This window comes from Camelus dromedarius, chromosome 3, assembly GCF_036321535.1.
Source record: "Camelus dromedarius isolate mCamDro1 chromosome 3, mCamDro1.pat, whole genome shotgun sequence".
Taxonomy (NCBI): Eukaryota; Metazoa; Chordata; class Mammalia; order Artiodactyla; family Camelidae; genus Camelus; species Camelus dromedarius.
Window position 1 is genome coordinate 44,540,401 of NC_087438.1, and position 23,985 is coordinate 44,564,385.

At 41.9% G+C, this 23,985-nt stretch overlaps 1 protein-coding gene across 8 annotated transcripts in view; it reads left to right on the forward strand.

Annotated features, from left to right (window-relative positions):
• The window catches only part of MAST4 (microtubule associated serine/threonine kinase family member 4), a 514,314-nt gene that overhangs the window by 198,694 nt on the left and 291,635 nt on the right, over positions 1 to 23,985 (forward strand). For 2 of the 8 annotated variants that reach the window (XM_064481107.1, XM_064481110.1), the window contains exon 1: positions 8,718 to 8,859. The exons of 4 other annotated variants lie outside the window; for them this stretch is intronic. In XM_064481107.1, coding sequence (XP_064337177.1) covers positions 8,821 to 8,859 — 39 coding nt within the window. In that variant the 5' untranslated portion in view covers positions 8,718 to 8,820. Of the gene's footprint in view, positions 1 to 8,717; positions 8,860 to 23,985 lie in introns of those variants that run through there. 2 more of the 8 variants (XM_064481115.1, XM_064481122.1) reach the window with 1 other exon arrangement.

A 23,985-nucleotide genomic window follows, 5' to 3' on the forward strand; every position in this document is an offset into this window, starting at 1 on the left:
ATTATTCAGTAAATTAGCAATGATGTTGTAGTGTTGTCTATTCCAGATGTTCTGCAATAGACACCTATTATATTGATCATTTAAAAATATTATTAAGAAAGCTAGACAAGTTTGCATTTTCCTTGAACCAAGAGATGGAGGAAGGAAAAGCTGAGAGAGGCTGCTCATCAAGGTCTTAGATGGGAGTCATGGACTAAATGCATAATATGACCCCAAGAATCATGGTGTTTTAAGTACTGATGCATGACTTTATGTTCTTGTAGTGTAGAGAGAAACTTTGCTGCTACAAAACAAAAACAAAAAACATGTTTATGGTCTGTGTGCTTGTAATGGAAGCACTGTTTTCAGCATCCTCTTACTGAACTGAATAGAGAGAAGTACTATATCATCAGGTGCTTAATGTGACTTCTCCATAAGTTTGTAACCTTAGTCTGACCTTCATTTAATGCTTCTGATTCTCCCTCAGTGCATGTGCATGTGTGGAAACACACAGATTTGGTTTTTTTATTTCTGTGTCTATGTGAAATCTTCACAGGGCAGCCCTTGCCCTTGACTTAAGGTGAAGGAGGAAGGGGAGGGATTTTGGAACATGGCTACCCTGTTGGGGCTGGGATCCACCCTGAGAAGCCTGAATTCTTTTGTTTGCTCTGCCTTTTTACTGTGCCCATGACCTTGGGCTCTTCTTTTAACCTCACTGCCTCACTTTCCTCGTTCGTAAATTAGACTGGTCTCTTCCCTTTGTACATTGAAAGAAATTGATGAGGATTAATGAGGTAGAATCTGGAGCACGTTTTGTGTTTCTCTGAAGAGTATGTTTAAGGGAAGCTAGAAGACAGAGTTAATATCAGAGAGAAGCGGGACACACATGGCTTACCGTGTGAGATGTCAGAGTCCCAGGGAGTACTTACTTTCCATCAGCTGAACATGAGTTGCAGACACAGCCCCATTTCTAGTCACTTCTGAATCGATGGCACGTTAGTGCAGGATGATGGGAAGGCAGGCAAACCAGATGTGGGGAGCAGTGGAATGGCCAACAGGGTTCGGGGGTGGGGGGACATCTGACTGCCAAATGCTTGCCTGGGATTAGTCGACTTATTTTTAAAACCATTTTTACATATACCTCTAAGACCTTTTTGGCTCCTCAGTATTTGTAGAAGAGTGACTCGAGGTGCTTGCTCTGCGTACATAATGCAGACAAGATCTTAATGAGGTTCCCAGCAAAACTTCAGAATTAATCTAACCCGATGCCTCACGGTAGAATAAGGCTCTGGATGTGATCATCGAGTGTAAAACAGTCAGCTTGCACAAGCTTCTTTGGATCTCGATCACAGCGCTTGTTGATGCAAACAGAGACGTGGAGAGAATGCTTGATTACTTCATGCGTGGAATCCCATCCGAATTTTATTTAGCATGCTGTCTTGAGTCAGTCAGCTTTCCAATTCTGAGATGACTAGCTTGTGTGTACTTTTTTTTGGGAGAAGTTCAGCTAGGTAACAGCATATTTAACCTAGAATTTAGCTCTTGTAACTGTAGGATTTTAAAAAAGTTTAACATATATGTAGCTTGGAAGTGCTTTTATAATCTCTGATTTAGTAGCTGTACTCGGAATACAGACAAGAGAGTTCAAACTCTGAAAATATTCTTCCTCTTTTGTCTCTAAGTATATCTCATCACTTTAGGAATAACTTTAGGAATATCTCTCCGTTTCAGAAGCTCATAAAATAAGTAGTTGATGCCAGGAGTATTATCACGCATATAAACATATTGTCGTCCTTGTGTCTGAAGCTCATACAGTTGATAAGCCTCCTGTGCTGGCAATATGGCCAGTGTCACTTCACTCATCTACTCCCATCTCCATTTATATATTAATGTAAAATATGGGGGTTTGCTCAACATTAGTCCATGGTCCCACTGTTAGCTGTGTATCACTTAGAGATGAAGGGACATAATTGAAAAAAAAAATATTGGAGCTATTTCCCATTGTCAGATCTTCATAAACGCTCTTGATGAAAAAAATGAAGTTGTATTACACAGTTCTGTTAAAAATGCTAGATTTTGTTGGATCCGTGTGTTTGCAAAGTAGGGAATATTTTCCTGCTGTGATTGATGTTAAGGCATTTATGAGGATAGTCTGCGATATTTCATATGTATATGAGGGTGTCATTGTTAAAATGTTCAAAAGAAATTTATGTATGTGATTTATATTTTATTATTTCCTCCTCGGATGTAATTTTTTCCATACCATGATTCCTGTCATATTGTCAGTAGTGGTTTGATGGCTAATATGCCAGAAATAATTAGATAAAAAAAAAAAAAGGTGATGCAAACGTCAAGGCAGTATAGCTTTCTTGTGAAAAGCCTTACACGAAATCACACGTTATGTTGTAGGCATCACCGACAGTCTTCAGGATTACAGGCAGGATGCGGGATGGAGCTGAGTGCTGGAAGCGTGGGATGCACGTATTTCACAGGCATATGCTTGATCCTGACCCCACCTGCGGTTTGTGCTAAATGAAACGTGTTTTAGAAAATGCAGCTCTTCGGATGAATTCAGACTTCGGTGTATTGTCAGTGGGAAGAGGTTAGATCCTTTCTTTTCTTTTGAGTGGGAAATTTCCTCCTTTCCCTGGAAGCCATTCTGCCCTTTGTTTTCATCCCCTTGACAGGTTTAAAATTTTTCTCTTTGAGGAGAAAAAGAACCACAGTATGAACTGCTGGGTTTTTTTTTTTTTTAACCTCTGTTGACCTTTGAGATGAGAACTTGATTGTAAAATCTGAAACGACGATTTTAAAATATAGGACAAGGTAATTTGTGGTTTCAGTGTTTGTTCCTAAGTACTGTGTTTCCTGGGACTTTCAGTAGAATGGAGCCTGTTTCCGGTGTCTCTTTGCTTTTGAGCATCGATGACACTCGTGCTCAGTATCTGGCTCACTCGTAGGTTACTTTAACAGACAATAAATGTTTCTAAAGATTAGACTAATACTGTAACATTACCGTGTTAGACAGGAATGGAGATGAATGTGGACGGTAGCCAGGTACTGAATCTGCTCCCGGCGTTACCGTGAAGTCTGCAGCGTGTGTTTCCCCAGCGTCTGAGCGCTGCTTTCCCACGTAGGGGAGTGGTAATGAGGAGGGACTGCTGGGAAGCTCAGCTCCGTCCTCAGCCTCTCCGTGTCTTGTCAGGGCAAAGGAGGCGTGAAGCCAGGCAGGTAGCTGAGTGGCCTGTGAAACAGGTGCTTGGGGAGATGATGGTAGCATGGAGGAAGGGGAGTTTGGAGTCAAGGCTGAGGGGTCAGTAGGGAAGGGACCAGGTGTCCAGATTGAGGGGCATGGACTGCCCCTACCTTGAGGGTGCTGGGACCAGTTTCCCAAATTTCCCAGCAGGTGGCCTCCTCCTCTTCCCAGCTTCTTGCTGCTAAGCCAAGAGTAATACCTTCATTTTACAGAAACTGAAGTGAAGGGAAGTGAAGGGACTTTCCCCAAGCTGCCTGACATCTTGTTGCTAGAGCCTGACCAGGCACTGGCTCTCAGGCCAGGGAACTTTTTTCCAAGGATGCTGGAGAGTCATGACTTCCAGAAAATGAAGGGAGAAGTCAGATTGGGATTTCCTCTTTCTTTGTTCTTCTCAGCACCACTCAGAACAGCTTGCCCTGAGTCATTTCAACTGAAAGGAGAGAGGGATTTACAGAGTGCCTTCCATGGTAAGTTCCAGAAAACTGGAGAGTATCAGGCTACAGACTGAAGAGCTGTCAAAAGCCCATAGGTTAATGGGGATGTGTATCATGCAGGCACCATAGCCGAAAGGGAGCCTTGGTTTTGTGGACCTCACTTGATTGTAAGTGAATATGTATTATATTTAGAATCGTGGAATTTTGAAGCCAGAAGGGTGAAGAGTTGTTCAAACTGAGTGGAGCCTCTAGAGGCCCGGAGACGTTTAAGAAGTAGAGGTCACACCCCACGCCTTCTCTGCTGCTCTTTTCCTCCACCCCGGTCCTGCCCTAAAGCAGTGAGACCCTGCCTCTTTTGTCCTTTAGAGACACAGGGCCTGTGGAATTGAGGATTCCAAGTGCTCTTTCTGGTTGCTCTGATCACGACAGCTTAGAATGTGGTGGTAATTTCCCTTTGGAGCCACAAAATCTGACACCTTTCACATGTTCGTTTCGCCTTGAAAGCACTTTTTCCTTCTTTGCTTAAACACTAAGCAGCAGTAGAGTGGTTAGGAACCCAAACTCAGAGTCACCCTGTTAGAGTTGGCATCCCAGTTCTGCCCTTCCTTGGCTGTGCAATCTTAGGAAGTTACTTAACCTCTCTGATGTCAGTTTCTTTGTTTGTATAATGGTGATGATAACACACCTAACTCATAGGGCTGTTGCAAAAACTAAATAAGATGACTTGTGGAAAGTACTTAGAGCAGTGGTGGGCACGTGCTATGTGGTCTATACATGTTGGCTAGTATTTGGAAGTAAAATATGGAGGAAAATGAAGTGCTAAATTAAGAAAGATTTTAAATATGAACACTAAAATGTGTATTTTGAATCAATCTCATAGCTGCTTTGGACATTGGCATTCAAGGGTCTCTTTACCCCTTAAATTAACACAGGAATGATTATATTCAGAATAATGGATAAATTACATGCATTCTCATGAATGATGTTTCTCATTTGTAACTTTTTATGACCTTTATATTGCATTTTTAAAATACAGCAGACTCATTGGCTATTGGCATTTATCTTACAAGTGAAAAAAATCGTCAGTGAATGAATGGAGGGGCTTACCCACTTGGCCATATTGGTTTACCTGGTGAATGAACAGAGACATACAAACCCTTCGTCTGTTGTCCAAAAGTAACAGAGAGAATATGGTGGTTAATGCATTTTGTGGTTATTTGTCTACCTTGCTATGAAGCAGTGATTGCTTCCACACATGCACAAGAAAACATTAAGGGAAAATCCCACCACAGTTGTGGCAATGGTACTAGAAATCCCATTCTGAGCACACTGAGAGCTCCGTTGGGGTGAAGGATAGGGTCCCAGACTGCTTCTCTGACTCTCCTCCCTCGGGCTGGTGTGGAGGGAGGAACCTTCTCTTCCACCAGGAAATGGCCCTCTCAGTCCCCGCACACATCACCTCTCTTGGCTTCTGGATAGGTGGTCCAGGAGCCAAAGGCTGACAGCTGTTGGGAGGGCGTGGGTCAGGCCAGTGGAGCGACTGGGTAAGGTTAAGTTTGCCAATATCCCCCATCTTTGGTTTTTAAAAATTCCTCACCCTGTTCCTCACAGCAGTTCCTCCATGCACATTCAGTTACTGAAGAATAAAACCAGAAGGTGCATTTAATTTGGAGTAACCAGTGTGGATCTACAGACGAGAAGGAACTTGTTTTTAAATTTGTGAGAAATCTGGGACTGTGTAAATCAGGGGACAAACCTGCATCCCGGTACCAGGTGGCATTACCACAGACATCAACGATCACAAAATCTCAGTATATCCCTTTGTGAAAATACGGACAACCAAACGCTTCCCACCCCTACCCAGATTTTTCTCAATTGGGATTTGGTCTTGTTTTTGTTTCTGTGGGTCATTTATTGTAATAACTAATAAACTTAATTTTGGCCCTTATTACAGTGTCCACAGATTTTGAATATTCTATGAAGCGAATTATGCCTATGGTACAGCATGTAGGAGGTGTTTCCATACAAATAACTTTTTTAAAAACCAAGTATCATGAGGCCCCTCACTTCAGATGATAACTGATGACAAAGTCGACCCGATTTTATTTGAATACATGTGGAAAAGCAGAACACATTGAGGCTGGTGCTTTGTGAACTGACTCAAAATATTGTGAACATATTCTATGCAGGTATAAAATTGCAGAAAAAATGAGTTTATTAATGGAAATTAGACTAGCTCCTAATTATTACCTGTGAATAGTGTCATCATTTGAAGTTTTTATTGCATTTTAACACATGGCTTATCTTGATGAGAAAATACATAGCAAAGGGTAAATGTAGCAATTTTCCTTTTACTATTCCCTCTGCTGAGCCATTATTGCTTGATGTTATTTTTCAGCAGCCTTTCATTTTTGTCCCAAATGTTTTTGCCTCTGGCTGGCTTTATTTCTTTAACATGTACGTGTATCACTTCTCAAAGTGATATATTTTGACAGGTAATCGATATTTTTTCATACTAGATTTGATGGCGCAGTGGTCATAATCCTTATCTTAGACTTAGTTAATGGTTGAATAGTAACCTAGATTTTTATCTCAAAATATTCCTTTATTGAGAAACATAGTTTTCACTCTTAGCCGATTCCTTTTTATCACTCCTACCCGCCAAACAGGTCTAGCTGCCAAGTGCCTAGGATGCACGGATCTTATCTGGGATACACATCACCTGACTTTTGACAGTGTGTCCTCAAAATGTCTTCTGGTAGCACTTCCCACCAGCTTACTTGATTGGTCACAGAAAAGATACTTCTGGGCTCTATGTTGTTTTTTTTTTTTCCCTCTCCCTCCTGGCATCCTATGATCTTTATTAGAGGGGGAAAAGTCTTTTCTCTTCCTTTTCTCTAGTGAGAACTTGATGTCTTCCATCAGACCCACATTTTGTAGAAGGATCAGTAGAGATCACAGTCCTCAGATCACAAGCATGTGTGTATAAGGACACCGTGCTCGGCTTTTCCTTTAATAGATCAGCTTCTTGGGTCATGAATTTTTATTTATTTATTTATTTTTTTAGTTTTTGAGTCAGTTAGGACTTCCTTATGCCCCTGGGGGCAGGTAACTATGACATCCAGGTTGGTAAATACATTCTGACCTGCTGCCAAGGCACTTTGTCCAAGACGGCACTTCAGATTCAGGGAGCTGTTGATGCTCTTCTCTCAGGAGGGAGAACTGAGGGAGAAAGGGCAACAACTGTCATTCTTTTTGTTTTCATTGAAGAGAAAGGTCTTCCTTTTGCAGGGAAAGACTACAGTGCAGGTCGCCTGTCACGGATGAGGATCTGTTTCCTCCAGCTTTGCAGATTCCCCACAGATAGCAAGCCCCTCCCCCCCTTCCCCCCCTTAGACTTTTTCTTTTCATTTATTTCCTTCCCTTTTTGTCCTTCAATTTAAACAAACAAACAGAAAAATGTAGTATAAAAAACTGTGCTGGAATTTTGGGCTACATTTCGGTTTGAGCGATGACCAGGTGTGTGCTGGTGTGCTGTTGCTTTGCTTTTAGAGATGGCATTACTCCTCCATGTAAGAGCAAGAACTAAAACCTCTCTGGGGTTTCCTCCTTGAAGTGGTGTCAGATGAGCACGCCTTGGTGGAAGAACACCCCGATACCCTTCTCCAAGGATGCTTCTGCGAGGGCTGGAATTTCCTGACATGGTTCTCTTTGTATGTCTGGAGATGTATGCAAAGACTATTCTGGAACATAAAATGCGATCAATTTTCCTCAGTGGTTAGATTCATAAATCCCTGAGCTATGTTTAATGACATAGTCTAATCAATTGATAGCAAGCCTAATAGTGTGCTGACAGCCAGAGAGAGACAGAGAGCTAGTGTAAGAGCAGGTAAATGAGGGACCACTCATCACTTCCTTGCCCACCCCCACGTTCAGAAATCACTAGATACCTGGATTAGACAAAAACCAGAAATTACTGATTTTTTTAAAAAAAATTATGCCTGACTTTCTTTCAAGAAAAAGACTCTAAGGGATATAGTGAAGGAGGAGGTGGTTCCGAGACAAACTACAGATGGTCCTAGTATTTGCCACTCAGGATCCTACTATTTTCTGAATTTAATACCTTTAGACGAGAAATCAAGGGGGAATAATTTACTATAGATTGGTGGTATCGTATATTGTTACTCCTGTGCCAGGCCAGTAATGAAAACTTAATATTCATCTCTTGGTTGCTTCGAATAGAAATAAGATGAGGATGAGCAGAGTAAACAGGCTGAAACAGACTGTGAAATTGCACATGATGGGAATCTTTTTTTTTTTTAGCTGCTGATAGATTAGAAATAGGTTAATATTCCAACTAATGATAACTCTTAGAATTTCTTTTCCCTTTTTCCATTTTGGTCTGGTATCATCAGAACTAAGTTACTATCACGAGGGAAATTAAAATCTGAAATGTTGTATCTCTGGGCTAGGAATTGACTGGTGAGGTGTTTATGTAAATGAATTGGCTTTCACACTGGGAGGTGTGAAGTGTTCCCCTGCAGTGGCTGGAGAGCAGCCGCCCAGCGCCCTCCGCTTCAGGTTTTCTGGCAGCGTGCGTGTTCTGCTGCATTCTTTTCTTTGATGGCATCAGGAAAGATGAGCGCCAGGCGTGGTTGTGCTGCTTGGCTGGCCAGCTGTGCCCTAGCTTTTCACCGTCCCAGTTTGCGGCTGCCTTTCACAGAGGTGTCTGTCACTGCCGATTTACTTAGTCACTTTGACCTTATCATTGCTTCCAAAGGGGCTTGACCCAAAGCCACTGCTGAAAGCCATTTTCTGGTCACCCAGAATGCCAGGGCCAGTGTTTTGAAGAAGAAGGAAACACAGGGATCCCACGGTTTCCCGTCTATTAGCAAGAGCCTCCTCCACCTGGATAAACGCACTAGGTGGCCGAGCCCACTTGCTGCGCTCTCCCAGCGAACTGCAAGCATCCGTGATCCCCGAAGTTGCTGGAGTGAATAACTAAGCGGGACCAGCTGACTCTGGGCTCCAATCAGCTAGAGCGTGATGTAAGTGTTTAGCAGCTGCCGGGCTGTGAATTAGCGTGCCGAAGTCGAGGTAGTACAGCATGGCTAGACTGTTGTGAGAGGCTCAGAGAAAGCGGAGGGGGAGATGGATGAGTCCAGCATTCTAAGACGAAGAGGGCTCCAGGTAGGAGATCCTTCCATTCTTGAAATACACGGTTGCCAGCAGCCAGCTGTGGAGGATTTCAAAGTTTCCTTTTCATTCCTTTACTGGGCACAAATATGTGCACAGTTCCTGGTATCCACTTGGCAACATGATATGCTAAGTCTCTGGTTACAGGGTTCAATGACACACCACAGGGTTCAATGAGAAAGGCTCTTTTGTCAGAGACAATAGATAGGACTTGTAGTTTGATACTTTGTGGGTTGTTTGTGTTTTCTGCTGGTTGTTTGAGAGTAGTTAAATTGTGGCTGGCAGTGACAGCTGATGAGCCGGTTTGTTCTGTCAACAGTCAGGGAAGTCTGTCGAGGGTAGCCACTCTGTTCAGCTCTGGGAACACAGGACTGAGTTTTGTGCCGGGATCAGCCTGGGCAGCGGCGTCTGTCTGATCGCCTTGCAGATGTGTGCAGCTGCTGGGGGCTTTCCTCCTGCCAGTGAGAGAAAGTTTCTGTGAGCAGCTCAATCCAAGTTCCCTGTAATTTGTTTATGTTGAGATAAGGAGAGATCCCTATCTTACTGCCTTGTGCTTTGTGCCCAAGTTTCTCTAATTAAATTACTCTGACTTTAGCATACAAATGTATTCCAAGTTAAAACTTGGCAAATCCGGAAACGTGGAAAAAACATCTGCTTGGCAGTTTGTAAGTTTCAGGAAGCCAAAACATAAGTATGTTCAAAATGAATACGTTTAACTCCTTGGTAACTCTTTTTTCCTGGGTGTAAGTGATCATTTTTCTCTGTGAAAGAATCTCATCATCAGTAATTGTTAAACTCTCATTCATTAATTTTGAAATTAAAAAAAAAACGTGCTTGGGAAGACTGAATATACGGTACATGTAGAAATGTTTCTATATATTCCTTGATGGTCTTTGACGCATAGCTGGTCTGGCTGTCTGCTTTTTATTTTAAATGTCAATTACTAATGCTATTTGTATTACTCTAATATTATAATAATATTATAGATAAACTAAAGGATTATTTGTAGGTAAACAAAAGAGGGATTACAAAAGTTGGGGTTAAATGTCATCTATTGTTCCAAACCTGAGTAAACAGACTGCCTTTTTAATGATTTTCAGTGTGGTCATTGTTTTGAATGTACAGTGTGGTTAGTCACTGCTGTGGATTTCCTTTTCTTTGTTTTCATCACATCTATAAAGTTCTGGTAATGCACAGCTGTTTGTGTGGGTCCACGTCCTCTTTGGGGTCACTGGTTAAATATGGAAAGGCTCTTTGTTAAAAAGATGATAAACTCTATTAAACTCCTAATGGTTCAGATTATTAGTAAATTGATGGCAATTATGCTGAGAGTTTTCTCTTTCATTTAATCCATTTTAGATAATTTAAGATGTATGTTTGATAAACTCCTTTTTGTGGTATATTTTTATAATATGTGTCATCACAACTTCAGAGGGTGTGACTGAGATATACAGTGCTTTTGAGGAATGTGAATTTCAGAGAACTTTTAATTTTAGAAATAAACCATTATTGTGGCTATTTAAAATAATGGAGCTATTTTTGATTTAAGATTTGCAACAAAACAAAGGAGACATTGCTAGTTAATATAGCACTTAGTCTGTCAGATCTTCATTGTACTTAACACACTTGTATTGTACTTGTCCTACTCCACTTATAACAGATGAAGAGTGTCTGTTTTCTGTTATGAATGAAGCAAAGTCTCCACGCTGTGAGAAATAGCAATATAAAAGTGCTTAAAAGTTCTGCCACCTCACAGTTACAACTTTATTTTGGCTTAAACAAAGCCTGTAATTCTTTAACTCCCATTATACTTAATATGTTTTTAAAAGACATTTCACATAAAGAGTAGCTGTTTTAAGAGATTCCAGTATTGGGAAACTACTTACAAAATACGAGGCGTAAGTACATATTTGTAGTACGAAAGATGTCACTGTAGAGTTTGTAAGGGTGACGCCACCTAGTGAATTGAGAATTTAAGTTAATGTGCAGATACATACTCTGAAACATTTCGACAGGCAAATGAGGTACACCCGTAGTAAAGCTAGGCTGAAATACACACTTTTGCATTCCTGATTCTGACCCTGTGTTGCTTGGTAATCTTGAGCAAGTCACATACCCTCTTGGTGTCTGCTTTTTCTTCTGTAAAAGACATGCTGTAAAATAGGACTTTAGAGTGTACTTAACAGGAGATAGGTGTAACTGAATTTTAAAGTTAAAGGCCATGTAATAAATACACTGGCATATAGTAGGTCCTCCTAAGTATTGCTATGGAAAAGCAGAGGATAATTTCTCTTCTCTATAATATTCTGTGTCATTACTAGTGAGATGAAAGTTGTTTTTATTCCATATCTGCTGTTTGGATTTACCTTTAAGTTGGAAGAATCATCAGTAAAGGCAGTTAGCATTATTTTATAAGGATCATTATGACAGAATATAGGCTATTGTCTAATAATAAGAGTCTGTTGGTCTGTTACACTGAAAATGTTAGATGCTTACAACTAGAACCGATCAGTTCTTTAAATAACTTAAAGCCTAGTGCCCAGAATCTGGAGCACACAGATATTCTAATTCCCTAAACTTTAATTTTGCAATAATGCAGAGTGTGTTTAGTGTAGAATAATGCAGTGTGTGTTCAGAACCTGTTTTTAGAATTCCTCCAGTTCTTAAAACACAGGCTTCCTAGAAGTGTTCTTAAAATTTGGACTTTGAGAAATTATTTTTAGTCAGAACAGATAATTTCTCAAGACATGACTACCTCGTGAAATGACGGCACAACTTGGTTGTTCGTCTGAAGTGACGGCACTTTTCCATCTTTTCTGTGGGCTGCATTCATATTTCCAGTACTGCTGATAGCACTTCACTCACTGCCTTTGAAATGAGAATGAAGGAAAGAGGCCCCAGTGGCTTCACCCTTAGAATCTGGGAAACTTTTCAGATTGCATCTCAAAACATGGGAAATGCTGACGGATGGATGGGCTTGAGCAGACCTTGGACTCGGGGCAATTTGAATTTCTAGACAGGCCTAATTCGTCAAAGGATAACTGGTTCCTTTCGGGCTTAATATCCCTCATACAGGGATCGAATTTTTTTAACTGTCAGAGAAATTAATTGTTTCAGTGATTTCCGTTATATGTTTCCCTTTTATTTGTTTTAATGAAAGCGTCCCTATCCCTAATGGGATAGATCCCAAGGCAGGAGAGAAATGAACTATAGGCATCATTAAAGCAGGAAGGAGGCACCGAGAGAGGGAGGGGCATCCCAGAGAGGCCTCCTGCCATTCCTCTCCTGCCATCTCTTGTGCTTTGCTTTGCTTGGTAGCACCTTCTGTTGATTTCCCCCCTCAATTAAATATTACCATTTCAGTCCACTGTCACAGGCAGCTGGAATGTTAAGAAAAACGTTTTTTCCTGTATGTTGCAGTTGACAGCTAAATATTTATAATTTAGACTTCTAGATTTGTATTTAGGTTTTTGTTTTGTTTGCTTCTCTTTTCCCTATACCTCACCGCACCCTCTAACCGTATTTGAAACAACAACCAAAACCTAACATTCTTACCTTGACCTGGGCTCTGATTTTCCACTGGTCTTGGTGTGGAACTCAGTCATAGGAAGCGAAGAAGCAGGTGGACTCTCACATTCTCCCTGGGTATCAAATGACCTCTGTTGGGCAGTGCTGGGGTGTAGGTCATTCAAGTCATCGTGTCTCAGTGTTTCTTCTGTGTCAACTTTAATGTGGTTATGGGTGTGTTTACACTCTACCTGGACTTGAATAGTAGGGCCATTGCTTGGGAGTATTGCTCTGTCCTTATTCACTTGAAGACTCCCGGTGGTTATAGGAAAGAGGTCTAGTTAGAGAATTATAATAGAAATACAATAATAACACTTTGGGATAAGGTACATTTGTTCTCAGAGGTTCCAGAAAGGCACAGAGATGACTTTGAGACAAGTAATCAAGATGGTCCATGAACTTCTGGTAGTGATGAGTCCCTCATCGGTTAGACTCGTTGCAACCATATCCGAGTGGAGCGGTGTTACTTACCCATTGAAGGAGCTGAATTTCTGCCTCTGACATAGAGATAAAATACTGTAGTTTTGGTTTCCTGATCCGCAGGAGGTAAGGATGGGGTGCCCTAAAAATCTTATGTTCACTTAGATTTCTATTTTGTACTCTAAGAATTATATTCTTAATAAACCCTTTTTTCAAAACAACATCAAATAAACAAATTTAAATACTAGTTCCTCTTTGACACCTTCTCATTCTCTAGTCTAATTGTTAGTAAATCAGAAAATTGTCATCTCTATTTCTGTCAATGAAATACTGATTCTGGAGGGGAGGAGGATAATAGATCAGAAGGAGAGCACATGCTTAGCATACATAAGGTCCTGGGTTCAATCCCAAGTACCTCTATTTAAAAAAAAGTTTTTTAAAAAATTAAAAAAAGAAAAAAATACTGAGTCTATAGTTTGGACCCGATTGCCACCTTTAACTTAGTCTCGTCCGTGCCTGCTGTCACAAAGCCCTGTCAGTTCTCCCATAAAAATATGTCTAGACTCCAAGCCTACCCTCTTGCACACCTAAATATCTGAATTGTCTGGACCCCTCTGTGTCCAGACTCCTCTCCAGTCCATCCTGCTAATGAGCCTAGACTCCCACATCAATCCTTGGTTTGGAATCCTGACTTTGCATTGTCTACTTCAGGGCAGAGGAAAAGTGCACATGACTCCCTCTGACTCAGCCTCAGTCTACCTTTCTGGTCCCATCTCTACCTCCTTGCCTTCCAAAACCCTGATCCATCATCCCCTCTCCAGACTTGATATATCCCCTTTGTCTACAATATCTTTTCCCTATTTTGCCAAAATTCTTCCTGCTCATTAGGGACTAAAGTAAATTACAATTTTTTTTCCTGAAATTTTCCATAATCACTAAATTCCATCCTGAATTTCACAATAGTCATTGTCTGTTTCATTTATTTGCACACCTGACCCTATTGCATGATGCATTAATTTAAAATGATTTGAGTGTCGTCCACTGAGGATTCGTGTCCAGTGACGATGACTAGCTCTGTAACTTTAGAGAAGTTTCTTAACTGCTCTGATCTCTGTGTCCACGTCTGTAAAATGGAGATAATACGTGTTTAACGATGGAAGGTGGTTGTAAACCTTTAGCCCAGCATCTGGCTTGTAGTACCTACTCAGTTCACCTTAGTTCACTGCCCTCTGTGTTGGCACGGAGCTTTGTATGGTATGGTTTTAAATAATCAAATATGGATATCAGGCAGGGTTCAGGCAATAAAAAGATGGTGAGCATGAACTGGATAACCTGAGGAGAGTTAAATAAAAGACGGTTTAAAAGGCATGAGTAGGGTATGGAGAAAGTTGAAGTGCAGTAGTACCAGGGGCTGGAAGCAACAGGAGGCCGTTACCTTCACTGGGCCTGAAGGAGGGAGGGGGGAGGGAGCACTTACAGAACCTGCAGACAGAGAAGACATGTGACAGGTGCTTAAGAGAAGTCACAGCCCCTGGTGGCTCTGCAGGGAGGACGAAGGGGACTTCCCAGCCTTATTTTCCTCTGTCCTGCTGAGCTCTTGCTGGTGCTCCTTATTAGCAAAACCCAACAGAAGCCAGAGGGGTGTGGGAGCCCCTGGATGTGGCCCATGCATACGAACTCCAAGACCCAGGGGAGGGTGGAGCGTCGATCTGGATGGGCAATTGAAGTACATGCCACATGGTTTAGAAAGAGCGAATATGCTCCTAGCGTTTGCCAGCCATAGCCAGTGTTCAAGTTTCATAGCACAGATCTTCGGGGCCTGCACTGAGTTCAAGCATTTGAAGAGATTCAGAGCTGCTTTTTGTGAAAAGTCATGGCCTGCAACCGTTTCCCACTTTGGTGTCGTGGTGTCTCTCCAACCAGGCTCTTAATCCTCCTAGGAAAATGTTAGTTCTTTCCCTCCTGCTTTAGCATCTAAAGCACACGGGGCCCCTTTGAGCCCATAATGCAGGGTGTCTGCCCTCCAAGTCCTGCAAGCAGTCTCAACTTTGAATTGCTCTGCTCTGCAGATCCTGGCTGTGAAGTGACAGGTGACAGCCATTGCCCAAGAGACCTCTTACTGTTCATCTCCCAGATTCCCTGAGCTCTGCCCTCCGGCAGATCCTATCACACTTAGACTGTCCATCTCTGCTCCTCTCTGAATCCCTTTACAGAATTACAACTTCCCATTATATCCCTGGCTTTTATTGAGGGTTGCTAAGAGAAATGGCTGTGAGAGAATCTTTGCACATTTTGTAAAAGTCCCCTTGAAGCCTTATCCATTATGTTGTGCAATGTCTCTTCTATTAGGCCCACATGATAAATTTGCTCTGAGTTCAGTTCTCCAAAAATTTCTTCCTCCCTAGGTGAACCAGTTTGCTTCTTTTAATCAGGTAATGAGAGCTGGCTGCGTCTTCATTTGTGTCTTAGCCGATCAGGACAGAGTTTCATACTCAGTTGTGATCATTTTGTAGATTAAAATGAGCCACCACTTCTTCACTGTTTAGCTCTAGTTCCTTCTTTTAAGAAATGTGTAGTTTTATTTATCATATCTTTTAAAAAACCTTCAGTTGCCTGAAAAGATTTCTCAAAGCAGGTAGGACCTAAACAGTTAATAATATTGCATTTAAAACATAGCAAATAATGAATAATGTTAGAAGAAGACAAAAGGAAACTAAAAGACCAAATAGTCAATAAACTAGATAAACTATAAAAATTGAGAATTCCCTGAACTTACAGAGATCAGTATGCAAGCAGGGATAAGTCATTTATGCTGGCACCAGAGTCTAAGGAAATCAAATAGGGTGTTGGAATTTACTTGAAACTTAACATTTCAAGTAAATTATGAGTCACCATAGGTTTTTAAAGTGTCTTAGAAATGATATATTTGTCTTGGAAGCAACAAAAGCATGGAGATTGGCAACCGACTTATGAGACACACATTAGAAGACAACATTGCCATTAAAATCATGCTTTTGAAAAATAGTTAATGATACGGGCAAAAGCTTGACAATAACGTCAAGGAAAAGAACAGGTTACTAAACTGTATACCTGATGTGTATAGAGTTCTGTGAAAGTGTGCAGCATACGTGTGTGTGTGTGTGTGTGTGTACAGGTTAGCCCTGTGGGAGGGAAGGAGAGAGCATGTGTGGGTTTTGGAGTATTTAAGGCCATCTGTGCCACTTAGCTGTATGGTGGTGGCCAGGCTAGTTAATTCCTCACCAGTAAAATGCACTTAATTGCAGAATTGCTGAGGGTGAATTAAAATGAGATATGAAAAGGCAAAACAATAGCCATCATTTGTGACATTCATTAAGAACCTGTTTTCCTTTTCTTCATTATCATCTAAAATAACAGTAAGAAAATGGACCAGAATTTTAATTTATTATATCTTGGTGGTGGGATCATAAAAATTTTTTCCTTGAACTCTTCAATAGTGAGCATATATGACGTTTATAATTAGTTTAAAAAGTGGGTTTGGGGGGCCTCTTTTAAATTTTTTTGTTTCATTGTCTAAGGAAAAACTTTATACCACCCAGGACCATCAACGGGAGACTCATAACGGCTGTGTGTTATCTTTGCATCCCTTTGGAACTGAGAAATGGTAAATCAGTTCCATGTGAGGCATTGCTCCAAACCTTAGGACAGTGGTCCCACGGGGTTGCCGTTTTGAACGACCTGGAGCACTTTCTGAAGCCAAAGGCCTAGACGCGGCCCTCACCAGTTACGTTAGTGTCTCTTGGTGGTATGCTGCCAAGGTTGAGACCCACTGCGCCTCGGGGATCGTGTGTCCAAAGAACTCATACGTCACAGCACACGCTACTTGTGTGCCCCCAAATGTAAGGTTTGACAGCCTTTAACAGGTGCCTCCCTTCTTCCAGTGAGATGGGGTTTGTTTCTATAGAGAGATGGGTGAAGGGGGCTGGTGTACTCATTGTATTTGTTTCTTGTCTTCTCCAATAATGGCAAAGGTAGTGATGAGAGAGCTCAGATCATGAACCAGTCCACCACAGGGGTCACTTCACACTGCAGTGTGGCTGGAGGCAGCTGTAGATCATTAGGACCCAGGGTACTGGTGGTGTCTGGGTGCAGTTTTACGTTTTTTAAATTGCTGGCACACAGCTTGTGGTTTACATCAGGAAACCACCTCTGGGGCATGGTAAGGCAGTTGCTTTGCCCCTCAAAGTGTTCTAATGCTAGAGATAACACCTGTGATTTGGATCCCTTATCATGATACACTTCAGTAAGGTACACGTTTGAGTTCTCAAAACACTGGCCGTGTTACTTAGACTTTGCATGCGAATGCTTTTGCTTCGGGCAGTCCAGGAAAAAAATTCATTCTCTGCCTTTCTTTCAATTAATGTTTGATAATGATATGAATAGCAACAGCAGCATATGTTGAACAGGTTTGTGTCAGAGGATGGAGTGTTGAGTCTTAAATGTACTACTGCTGCACTTTTACCCTGGGCTCTCGCAGTAGAGAGCTGAGTGGAGTATGGGACTGACCTGTCGGGGGTTTGTAGCATGGTGGGGGAGACAGACAGCAGTCTCTGTAACAGCAAGTACTGTGACCCACGTCGGGCGTAGTGCCTGGGCACCAGGGACGGCTGGTGCCTCTGCTGCAGGAGGCCAGGAAGGCTTTGTGGAGATGAGGATACTTCTGCCAGATGATGAAGGATGAACAGGTGCCAATTAGGCAAGAAGGGCCTTGCAGGGAGGGGAAAGAGCAGTGTGTGCGAAGGTGTGGTGGCCACACAGGGTGCGTCCTTTTCAAAGTTCTGCAGATAGTGCATGTGAGAGGTGGGAAGTGACGAGCCGAGTCCCAAGAAGGATGCTGCATTGAGGCATCTAGACCTTAGTCTAACTGTAGGAAGCCACTGGGAGATTTGAAGTGGGGCACGGAAATGTTTTACCCTCAATCATTAATGAAGAAAGCATGGGAAGCCCAGAACACACTGAAGGCGGCATTCACAGGACGTGACGACCTGTTGGGATAGCTGGGGAAAGAAATGGAAGGAGCTGGTGGTGACTCCCGGTTTTCAGGCATTAGTTTTGACTAGAAACAAATGGAGCAAGAAATAAAAATGCTTTGGATGGTGAGAGGATGGTTAGTTGGTTCTGTGCATCTTGAGTTTGAAACACCTCTGGAAGCTTTTGAGGTAGAGATGCTCAGTAAGCAGCTGGACCTAAGGGCTTGGACTTCCAAAGAGAAGTCAAGTCTGGATATAGATTCTCAATTCATCCCCTTTAAATAATTAATTGAACTAGACTGTGAATAAAGAGAAAGCACAATTTCTCTCAGGCTAATAGAGTTCCGTTAGAATGGTTCTCAAGAATTACCATAATGTGTATTTTAACACTTACTTTGCAGGACTGGTTAAAATTACATAGAGAGCAAAGTAGTTTTATGGTTTAGTGTCAGGCCTTGAAAATAATGTATCCAATTTTGAAGATGTGTATTTTTTTTTTTTTTGCAAATTGCTTCCAACGTTGACAACTTGCCTACAAGTCTCATTCCAATACAATTTTGAAAAGGCAGAATGAAATATCTCAAAGTAGAGGCTGTAATGGAAAAAGCAATTCATTCTTAAATGAAGATGATGAGGTTGGTGCCATATTGCTCGAAACAGTGGGTGAATTTAAAACCTGAGTGAGATTACATCAGCTCCAGCCAAGATTTTTGTTCCATTTGAATGGAATACCCGTAATTGAAGATTGGGGGTTTCAGCAAGAAAGACACATGGCATATGTACAATTTTATCAATTCTCTGACACACTGTTTTCAATTTGTGTTTGGATACACAAAGGCATTAAATCATACTGATTAGAAACCTGAACTTTTTTTGGGGGGGGGCAACAAATGAAGGTACAAGCTTAACTTTATTAGCTTCAATGCTTGATGAGTTCCTACCACGTAATTTAGTATGTTGAGGACATGCAAACCTTCAGGAAAGTGGTGGGGAGGTGGGGATAGAATGGATTACAATGAGCTGAAATGACTGTAGGAAACATTACTTTTTAATGGTTTTTTTCTAGCTTAGGGCTCAAAGTTAGATATCAACCAGGCCTAGAAATACTTCATTTTATGAGATTTTTCATCATAGTGGTATTTTTCATGATGAGATATTGATGATTTTCTATTTTCTAATTGCCTCTTCTCAAGTTTGTCATGAAGCATTGTCATGAAGGTGAAGATGGAATAACAACATTGATTTGACTGTTTTACACTTTCCCATTAAAACTTTATTCCAAATATAAATTGTTAAGCTCATAGATTCCTTTTCCTTTAAGTGTTGAGCAATCTAGACTAAAAGGCATTATGGTAAATACAAACTGAATTTGGATAGTGTGATAGATTCAATTAGACTCTTTAATTTTTCACTCCTCTGAAATAGAAATACAAATCTCTTGCCCAGACCTCATGGCCCTATGGCAGATAAACACCCCACCCCCACCCCCAACCAACACCAACTTAACTTTGGGCTCAGCTATGTGACTTACCAACCTATGAGTGACTGTGTCACAAGCAGAGGCTTGAAATATGCTTGTGTGGTTGGACTCGCCATCTGCCCTGCCCTTGGGTGGCCTACCATGAAAGGAATATGTCCGAGAATAAACCCTGGTGGAGCTGGCCCATGTAAACCTACTGCCAGAAGCCAAGCCCAGCAGAACGACAGTCTGCCTCCAGCCCTGCGAATGGCTCTTGTCATTAGCCGCTAGTTGTGTGGTGGGCTGTTTCCAAGTACAGTGATAGCAGTGGTGACTAATACAGGAGGCAGACTTGTGTTGTGTGGTGGAGAGCAGAGGCCTGGAAGCCTTCTAGACTTCTCTCTGAATGTTGATCCCCCACCTGCTGGGTTTACTCTCCTGGGCATGCCACACTCTTCTAAATTTTATTTGTGCCATCAATAAAATGAGAATATCACTTCCCTCCCAGGAATGTTGTAAAAATAAGACGCATGCATGTCAGTGACTGAACAGTGCCAAGCAGATAGTAAGGACACTGTAAGTTGTCGGGCCCTTGTTACCTGTGTTTCTAGATGGTTGAGCCTTCCTCCTCCTCTGTTGGCCTTGGACCATGTGGCTCTGCCACATGCTAGCTGTGGGGCTCTGGAGCAGGTTAAATTTTCTCTGAGGCTTGGTTTCCTTTCCTAGCACGTGCGGATACTAACACTTAGCTGGCGGGATTACTATAAGGACTACAACAAAGGTAGGTACCTCTCTGTTTTAGTTGAGGCTACCCTAACAAAGTGATGGATGGGGTGGCTTAAACAGCAGAGGTATATATCTCATAGCTCTGGAGGCTAGGAGTCCGAGGTCAAGGTGCCATATCTGATGACAGCTCTCATCCTGGTGGAGAGATCTCCTGTCTCTTCCTCTTTTTATAAGGGGATTAATCCCACCATGAGGGCCCCACCACTGTGACCTAGTCTCACCCTAATTACCTCCCAAAGGTTCCACCTCCAAATGCAATCACATTAAGGCTTCAATATTCAACATATGAATTTGTGGGGGGTAGGGGAGGACACCAGCAATCAGCCCATAGCACTAAGCATGGCTAGGTGAGTAAGTACTTAGTAAAAGTAGCTTTTCAGAAAATGAAGGAACCAAGTTGCTGCAATTGAAAGGCATATGCTATGTTAGTAACATTCATGTATGTCATAGCTGTGTATTGTACTTTTGCTCTTATGGGTGTTAAAAAGTATCTCCTTTGGAATAAAGAAATTGATAAAGGGCAAGGAGTAGCTAATGTGGAGCCAGTAAAAGCTTTTGATTGGAGGATTGAAAATGCTCCTTTGAAGAGATTCAGCATTAGAGTGCATGGGTCGGGGTGCAGTGTGGACTCACAGGTGTGCTTATTTATAGCACATCTATATTAAGCAGTGTAGCAGAGGTGGCATCTAAAATGCCTTTGTCTTAAATGGACAAAATTTGCTGAATTTTTTGCCCGCTGGAAAAATGTTCTGTATTGGCTCTCAGTCTTCTTATACTCGCCTGCTTTTCCCTCCTGTACAGATCTTGCTGTGCACTGCCTTGTCTGTTTCACTTCCGTGTGTGTGTTCCCTGACCATGACAGCACATAGCTCCTGGCATTGTATGCTCTTACCCAGAACTTGTTCCCTACAAAACCTGTGTCCTCAACGTACTTGCTTTGAATCTATTTTGATCTGTATCAGCTGGAATAGGTTTTGAGCTTCTGGGTATTAACTTCTGTGTACTCCTTTCTCTAGAAGCTAATTGACTGATTTGGGGTGGAGGAGAGATGAGAGTCTATACATTTGACCAATTTCACAGAGCTTACCTTGTGAGCGATTGAAATGCAAATACAGGCTACACTTAGAGACTCTAAGAATTCACACATTCAGTTCTTTGTTTTCTTCTGAAAAATAAGCATTCAAAATTCATGCACATTCTATTATTCATGTGCTATATATTTAAGTTCTGCTTGTATGCCTAGATAAATCTTACCACAATTATTTAAAATTTCATGAATGAAATTTTGCATCTCAAATGCCACACTAGCCTAGACAACTTTACCCAATCAAAAAAATTTGAAATTCAACACTTAAATGGGTTCTTGTGTGTGTGTGTGTGTGTGTGTGCGTGTGTGTGTGTGTGTCTGTGCATTTATGTATACACCTCTGTCACTGCCTTATCTACAGCTGTTTTTATTCAAATCTACTCTATGTTCATGGTTAAGAACTCAAAACTTCCTTGTGTTGTTTTGCCCCAGAAAAATCTTTAGTATGAGCTGCTTCTAAGGCTTCCATGAGATACGGTATTGATGTCAAAGCACTTTTTCTTTGATAGCTGTCCTGTTGGTGCTCCTGAAACGGGAGACTCTTTCCTGTGCTGTCCTTTCACCTGAATTTTCAAAGCTGTCATCCACTACTTTTCAGTTGTCAAGCACTTTAAAGGAACATTGTGTGTCAGCAGGTTACTCTGTCATTTGATCTGCTCTACTACATCCTAGGTTTCCTGGAACAGTTAATATTTTCAAGAATCCCTTTTTTTCCTAGGCTGTGGTCACTTCACTGATGACAGAGGGGAGAGTGATTTTCCTAGCCAGATCCAGAGCCCGCCCACCCAGCTTCCTGCCTAGTGCCTCTTGGTGCTGGCACAGACTTTTTCTGATCAAGCCTTCAGTGCACGAGAGGCTGACTACCTATTCAGCATCGCATTTGGGGGAAGGAACACAGGCTTAAGTGCAATCCCTTGTTAAGCCTGTGTCCTCATAGAGGAATGCTGGTGATGGTTTGAATTAAGCTTTCTGTTATTTTCTGGGAGCCATATGAAATGGACTTTATCAGTTCCCTTTGCACTCTTGAGGGTTCTGTAACTCTCAAGTAGGGTGAGTTGTTCTGGGAAAATAACAAACGTTCAGGGGAATTTTGATACCAAATTGAGCCACGGTAGATCTCTGCCCAGGCTTAGAGCAGAAAGGAGTTACACACATTATTGTGGTTGGACACTCTTTCTTTTATGAGTTATCTCAGTTTTCAGCCTTTTCTCCCCAGGCCCTCAGATTTGTTTCAGTGGCTCCGCTGGCGTGGGGAGTGGTGGTGGTGGTGGTTGAACAGTGGCTGCATCATTTCCTGCCTCTGCACCAGGAGAGTGTCTTTCATTATAATAGTCCTTCCCGTCATTGTCAGATGCTTTCCTTAAGTTGTTCTAAACTGAAAACTGGTGTGAGGTCTGGCATTCATTTTTAACAACTGGTCCCAGCCGGGGGTGTGTGTGTGTGTGTGTGTGTGTGTGTGTTGGTTATGGGCTGTTGCTTTGTGCTTTCCACAGTTTCCTCCCTGGGTTTTCACATTTAGGGACTATGACCTTTTAAACCTTCAGGCACACACTTAATATTCTTTCCCTATTTATTAAAACCAGCATTGCTTGGACATAGGATAAGAATATTGATTTGATTTGAGAAAGTATCTTTGGGTTTTCTGTGTCTTCACTGAAAACAGTGATTGGTGACATTCTTTTAGCACGTTCTTCTCTTCCTGCAATTAACTTACAGTCTGAGGAAATGTTTTTAACTCTTCCTAATCAGACCAGTCTCATGGGAACATTCACCCACTCACCCAACAGATATTTACTGTGTGTTTTTAATTTGTGCAAATCTGGGGCTACAAGGACAAACACAATCTAATTAGTGTCATCTTCTGGGAGCTTATGACCCGAAAGTAGAGAAGTGGACTACAACTGGGCAGTTAAATGCAGCGTGATGAGGGTTATTAAGGTTAGCCTGTCATGGAGTCAGGGCGGGCTGGTTGGCTGGCTGAATGGATGGGTGGATGGATGGGTGGATGGATGGATGAAGAGGGTGTGTATATAGGATGCTATGGGAGCTTGTAACAGGACATTTACCCCGCGAAGAGGTTATCAGAGGTGTGACATCAAGGAAGGAGGTTAGCCATTGATTTCTGCTCTTCTTATAAGTTTCAGGAAATTCAAGGGGAGATATCTGGTGGACAAGAAGATCATGTATGAGCTTGGAGAGATAATGACAAAAATGGCCTGGAGATAGATAAAGATCTGTGTGGCATTATCGTATGGGTGTTGACTGAGGCCATCGATGAAATCACGCAGTGAGACTATGAGGCAGAAGAGAAAAGTAGGATCCACAAAACACCCTTGGCCTGTTATGGCCACTAATCTTTAGAGACACCTTAAGAACCAAATTAATTAATAGAAAAGAGAGAGATTTATTCAGTCAGCTGTATTTGTCGGGTCCCCTCTGTGCTGGGACTTCAAGGGTGCTCCTACAAGAGCTATGCTAATTGTCGTAAGTTTCAGCTTCTGAGTGCCAGGTACCATTCTAAGTGCTTTGCATGTGTCAGTTCATTTCACTTGAGCACCTGGGCCTCAGTTTCCTCTTCTGTAAGACAGAGTTAATAATGCCTTGACAGGTCATTTCGAGGATCACAACCCCTTGAGAAAGGTATTGTTATCCTCAATTCTCAGAGGTGAAGCTGGGGAGTTAACTAACCTTGCTGAGTCTTAGAGTTAGTAAGTGGCAGAGCCTGGCTTCAAATCTAAGATGCCTATGTTCAGTCTAAGCGGTTGGATTGCATTTTTATGGTTTTAGGATTT